The 6,000-nt window shown below is 51.9% G+C and overlaps 1 protein-coding gene across 2 annotated transcripts in view; it reads right to left on the bottom strand.

Annotated features, from left to right (window-relative positions):
* Nucleotides 1-2,661, bottom strand: part of RETREG1 (reticulophagy regulator 1) — a 124,838-nt gene extending 122,177 nt beyond the window's left edge. The window contains exon 1 of one of the 2 annotated variants that reach the window (XM_060191180.1): nucleotides 2,146-2,661. In XM_060191180.1, coding sequence (XP_060047163.1) covers nucleotides 2,146-2,429 — 284 coding nt within the window. In that variant the 5' untranslated portion in view covers nucleotides 2,430-2,661. The remainder of the gene's footprint in view (nucleotides 1-2,145) is intronic. The other variant, XM_060191178.1, reaches the window with a different exon arrangement.
* Between the last annotated feature and the right edge of the window lie 3,339 nt (nucleotides 2,662-6,000).

Raw genomic sequence — 6,000 nt, forward strand, 5'->3', positions numbered from 1 at the left:
GGAAGAGGAAACGGAGGAGGAGAAAGAGAGAACCCGGACCTCACTTGGACACACAAGGTGTTAAGAATTGAACTCAAGGGAGTCGGGCTGTAGCACAGTGGGTTAAGCGCAGGTGGCGCAAAGCACAAGGACCGGCATAAGGATCCCAGTTCGAACCCCGGCTCCCCACCTGCAGGGGAGTCGCTTCACAAGCGGTGAAGCGGGTCTGCAGGTGTCTGTCTTTCTCTCCTCCTCTCTGTCTTCCCCTCCTCTCTCCATTTCTCTCTGTCCTATCCAACAACAATAATAACTACAACAATAAAACAACAAGGGCAACAAAAGGGAATAAATAAAATAAATATTAAAAAAAAGAATTGAACTCAAAACCTCATTCCTGCACATCCTGAAAAGTCTGCTGTTATACTGCCTCCCAACCACCAGATATTTTTAATACTAGAGAAAATGTTAAATTAAGGAAAAAATAATAAAAGACCCTTTCTCTCCAGGCCTGCTCACCTCTGGTTCCAAGGGGGTGAAGGGGGTACTCTTGCTGGTACTTTTTCTTCACCCCTCTTTCCTGTCCTGTATCTTACCCAACAAACTGCTTTCAAAGACATAATAACAGAAAAATTAAGAAGTTGAAAATTTTCTGGTCATCACTGCTAAGACCTCACTGCTCTAGACTGTTACTGTTTTTCCCCCAGAGAAAGGGGGAGGGACAGAGAGAAATTGGGAAGGAAGGGAAAGCTAGAAAGGGGAAGTGAAAGAGGGACATCTGAAGCTTCCCCTCTGCAGGTGGAGACTGGGGGCTTGAACCCAGGTCCTAGTGCACTGTAGTGTGCACACTGTACTAGGAGTGCCACCGCCCAGCCCCCGGAGAAAAAGAATATTTAAAGTCCAACCATGGTTGGAACAGTGAGTGAAAACCAGCCCTTAAGGCCACTGGGCTGTTGCCCAGCCTGGCAAAACACAATGGATTTCTTTCTCTTAACTTCATAGCAGGACAGAGACATTACCTGTTAGAAACTCCCGCAGCAGGAAAAAGGTCTCAAAGAAAATCTCATCTACATCCAGAGACCCTGAGAAGCTACAGGTCCTTTTGTAGGAAAAAAGCAGGATTGACACACAACTACAGAAAGAAGGAATGGAACTAAGGGAAGGAAAAGAAGAGAAAGGAGCGGGGCAAGGCAGTAGTGCACACATTAAGCACACATATGACCATGCTCAAGGATCCGGGTTGGAGTCCTACTTCCCACCTTCAAGGGGGATGCTTCACAAGAGGTGAAGCAGGTCTGCAGGTGTCTCTCTCTCACCATCTACCCTTCCCTCTAAATTTCTCTCTGCCCTGTGCAATAAAAAAATAAATAAATAAAATAGAAAAATGTAAAAAAAAAAAAAAAGGTGGGGAAGGAAGGAACGAAGAAAGGAGAACTCTCCATTAGCAAAAAAAAAAGAAGAAGAAGAAGCAGTCCTGGTGTCACTCCCCCCACCCACCCGCCCTACCCCAGGGCTGGGGACAGGTGACAGGTTGTACCCTTCAGCCTGGAGGCCAGGTCAGGACCACTTCCCTTTTTCTGCGGATGTGTGTGTGTGGGGGGGGGGCTGGTTTCCTATACACTTTGTGCACCTGGGGATGGGGGGTGACAGGCTTCATCCACCTGGCTCGCTTCTTGTTTGAAAGGAAAGACCAACAACCCAACCCTCCAGGAGACGGAAAAACAAGTCTTCCGGGGCCTGTCTCGGGTGGCACAGCCTGGAGCGGGCGGGCGAGGAGCGGGCCGGGTAAACCTGTCCTGGGGGTGCGGGTGGGGGGATGCCAGGGCCCATGCGAGTCCCAGCACGCTGGCCCTGGCACGCAGGGCGCCAACAGGTCTAGACAGACAGCCTAGGCCGGAGCTGCCCCGCGGGGCGACCCCACCTGTCCGGACAGGTGAGCTCAGGCAGACCCCCTCTTGGCCCCCGCGGCTGCCCAGGGGAGGCGCGTCTGCGGGGAAGTTCAAGTGCGCGTCTACGCGGTTCATGGGGGAGCGGGCACTGGAGGTCCGAGAGGGGCCCGGAGGTGCTCCTTCCTTGGGAGCCAGCGCGCACCTCCACCCCCGGCCTCCTGGGTGCGCACGGGGGCCCCCACCGCACCCCCAAGGTCACGGGCGCGCCCGGGCATCTCACCAGAACAGCAGGTTGGCGGCCAGGAAGGCGAGCAGGCTGCGCAGCGGCCTCTTCCAGCCCCGGAGCCCGCGGGCGGGGCCGCGCAGCCACAGCAGCGGCTCCCCGAGCAGCCAGGTCACCGCGGCGGCCACCGCACCCGCGGCCTCCTGCACCTGCCGCCCCGCGCTCGCCGCCGCGGGCCCGGCCGAGTCCCCCGGCTGTGCTGGAGGCGGCTGCGGGGCGGCTGCGGGCGCGAACTCCGGGGGATCCGGGGGCTCGGCGGGCACGGGCGCGGGGCTCGCCATCTTCGGCCGCGCTGGCGGGAGCGGGAGCGGGAGCCGGACGCGGGGGGCGGGCCGGGCGCGGGCGGCGGCGGCGGGGTGCCTTGTGACGTCAGCAGGCCGCGGTGGGGGCGCCTCCCCGGGGAAGTGGGTGCGGCCGAGCGCGCCCTGGGGCGGAGCCGCCCTGAGTGCGGGGCGCGGGCTGAGCGGCGCGGGCCTCCCGAGGTGAGGGGGTGCGTGTGCAGAGCCGACCCCACTTTTCTATTCGCAGATGTCCGGGGCTGGGGGGCCACCCCCCACGACTTATCTCCTGGGGAGTGATAAGTGAGTCCCTTGCAGCCCCTTTGCTTTTTTGCTTTTTTTTTTCTGCTCCCCTTCACCCCTGCTCAGCCTTGGCTGACTGTGGTGCTGGGGACTAAGCCTGGGACCTCAGAGCCTCAGACTTAAAAGTCTTTTGCAGAACCATTATGCTGTCTTATCATGATCATCATCATCATCATCATCATCATAATTTGGGGGTCGGGCGGTAGTGCAGTGGGTTATGCGCACGTGGCGCATAAGGATCCTGGTTCGAGTCCCCGGCTCCCCACCTGCAGGGGAGTCGCTTCACAGGTGGTGAAGCAGGTCTGCAGGTGTCTTATCTTTCTCTCCCCCTCTGTGTCTTCCCCTCCTCTCTCCATTTCTCTCTGTCCTATCCAACAACAATGACATCAACAACAATAATAATAACCACAACAAGGCTACAACAACAAGGGCAACAAAAAGGGGAAAAAATGGTCTCCAGGAGCAGTGGATTCATGGTGCAGGCTCTGAGCCCCAGCAATAACCCTGGAGGCAAAAAAAAATTAAGTTATTTTAATGAGGGAGATAGACACACATTCAGAGACCAGAGCACTGCTCAGCTCTGGCTGATGGTGGTGCTGGGGATTGAACCTGCCGCCTCAGAGCCTCAGACTTCAAGTCTTTTGCAGAACCATTATGCTGTCTCCCCAGCCTGCACCCCTTGCTTCCTCCAGCCGGGGTGGACCTGCAGCATTACAAGGCATTTTTTGTTTTTGTTTTTGTTTTGGGGGTACCTTCCTCTGGCAGAGGACTTCAGCCCATGACACCCTCATCCCCCTCCACCACCACCACCACCCTACCCCACCCCACCACCAGCACCCTACCCCGCCGCTGCCTGGTACCCTTGGGGAACTGTCTGTGCAAACATAACAGAGGCCTTTAGGACACATGGAACAGCATGACGTCATGCAAACATGGGAAAGGGCCAGAAGGAAAGATTTTGGGGCGGGGAACGACAATGAGGGGGTGTCTGTGTCTGTGTCTGTCTCTAAGTGAGGAAATGTCAGCCACAGTGAAAGGGGAAGTCGTCTTCTCCTCCCACTCCCAGCCCTGGCTTGTGTGCAGAGTCAAAGCCCTGCAGAAACGCCCTGGTCTGGTCATGGAGTGAGCAGGGACCAGCCAGCTTTGTGATCCTTCTGGACAGGTAGAGGGAAGGGGATTCTCACACTAGCCCTGGGGGAGGGATTTCTGGGTGGGGAGAGGGGGACTTGGCACTCAGGCACTTCCTGTGAGGAGTGAGTTTGGGGGTGGGGGAGGGAGGAAGGGTTAGAAAAAAAAGTCCTTGTTTATGCTCAGTTGTCACCATTTGCATTTTTCAGTTCTTCTGCTGTCTGAAGCCCTAGTTGTTGTTTCTCTCTAGAATAAAGGCCAGCACATGCACTAGAGATGCTCTTTCCGTAGATACATCTTTTTTAAAAAATATTTTATTAATTCATTTTCCCTTTTTGTAGCCCTTGTTGTTTTATTGTTGTAGTTATTATTATTGTTGTTGTTATTGATGTCATCGTTGTTGGATAGGACAGAGAGAAATGGAGAGAGGAGGGGAAGACAGAGACAGAAAGATAGATACCTACAGACCTGCCTCACTGCCTATGAAGTGACTCCCTGCAGGTGGGGAGCTGGGGGCTTGAACCAGTATCCTTAAGCCGGTCCTTGTGCTTGGCGCCACCTGCGCTTAACCACTGTGCTACCGCCCGACTGCCCCCATAGATACATCTTAAGAGGGAGAACGGAAGGCTCTAGGATCTAGAATAAAATGCCCCACCTGCCATAAATCAGGGCATTAAAAGACAGTATTGGAGGGGGGCACAGCTCACTTGAACAGAGCACTGCTTTGCCCTGTACACCACCCGGCCGACATGGAAGGAAACTTTGTTGTTGGGCTCTTTTTCACACTCTCTGCCTTTCTGTCTCTATCTTTACAAGAAAATGGGGGACGGACGGGTGATGGACCATCTGGTTGAGCACACACGTTACCATGGGCAAGGATGGAGGGTTCAAGCCCCCAGTCCCCACCTGCAGGGGGAAAGCTTCACGAGTCGTGAAGCAGGGCTGCAGGTATCTCTCTGTTGCTCTCTATCTCCCTCCCTCCTCTCAATTTCTGACCGTCTCTATCAAATAAATAAAGACACTAAGAAAATTTAAAAAATAAAATAAAATGGTGTATTACACGGGTAACGCAGCGGGTTAAGCACACAAGGACCAGCCTAAGGATACGGGTTTGAGGCCCTGATTCCCCACCTGCAGGGGTTCGCTTCACGGTTGGTGAAGCAGGTCTGCAGGTGTCTTCTTATCTTTCTCCCTCTGTCTTCCCCACCTCTCTCGATTTCTCTCTGTCCTAACAACAACGAGAGCAATAACAACAACAACAATAACAATAATAAACAACAAGGACAACAAAAGGGAAAAAATAGCCTCCAGGAGCAGTGGATTCATAGAGCAGACATGGAACCCCAGCAATAACCCTGGAGTTAAAAAAAAAATAGACTCGTGGTTGGGGAGGTGGTGCAGTGGATAAAGCATTGGACTCTCAAGCATGAGGTCCTGAGTTCAATCCCTGGCAGCACATGTACTAGAGTGATGTCTGGTTCTTTCTCTCTCTCCTCCTATCTTTCTAATAAATAAAATGTATTTTTAAAAGTTATTAAAAAAATAGACTCGGGCTGAGAAGATAGCATAATGGTTATGCAAAAAATAGACTCTGGGATGGGGGGAAGGGGTCAGGTCCTGGAGCATGATGGCAGAGGAGGACCTAGTAAGGGTTGTATTGTTATGTGGAAATGTTATACATGTAGTATTATATAAATGTATTGTTATGTGGAAATGTTATGCATGTACTAATTATTATGTAAATGTATTGTTATGTGGAAATGTTATACATGTAGTATTATATAAATGTATTGTTATGTGGAAATGTTATGCATGTACTAATTATTATATAAATGTACTGTTGTGTGGAAATGTTATACATGTACTATTATATAAATGTATTGTTATGTGGAAATGTTATGCATGTACTAATTATTATATTTTACTTTCAACTGTAAACCATTAATCCCCTAATAAAGAAATAAAAAATCAATCTAAATTAAATTAAATTTTAAAAGGACTTTAAGGGGTTCGGATGGTAGCAAAGTGGTTAAGTGCACATGGCGTGAAGTGCAAGGACAGGTGTAAGGATCCTGGTTCGAGCCCTGGCTCCCCACCTGCAGCAGGGGAGGGGTCACTTCACAAGAAGTGAAAGAAGGTCTGC

Source organism: Erinaceus europaeus, chromosome 5, assembly GCF_950295315.1.
Source record: "Erinaceus europaeus chromosome 5, mEriEur2.1, whole genome shotgun sequence".
Lineage (NCBI taxonomy): Eukaryota > Metazoa > Chordata > Mammalia > Eulipotyphla > Erinaceidae > Erinaceus > Erinaceus europaeus.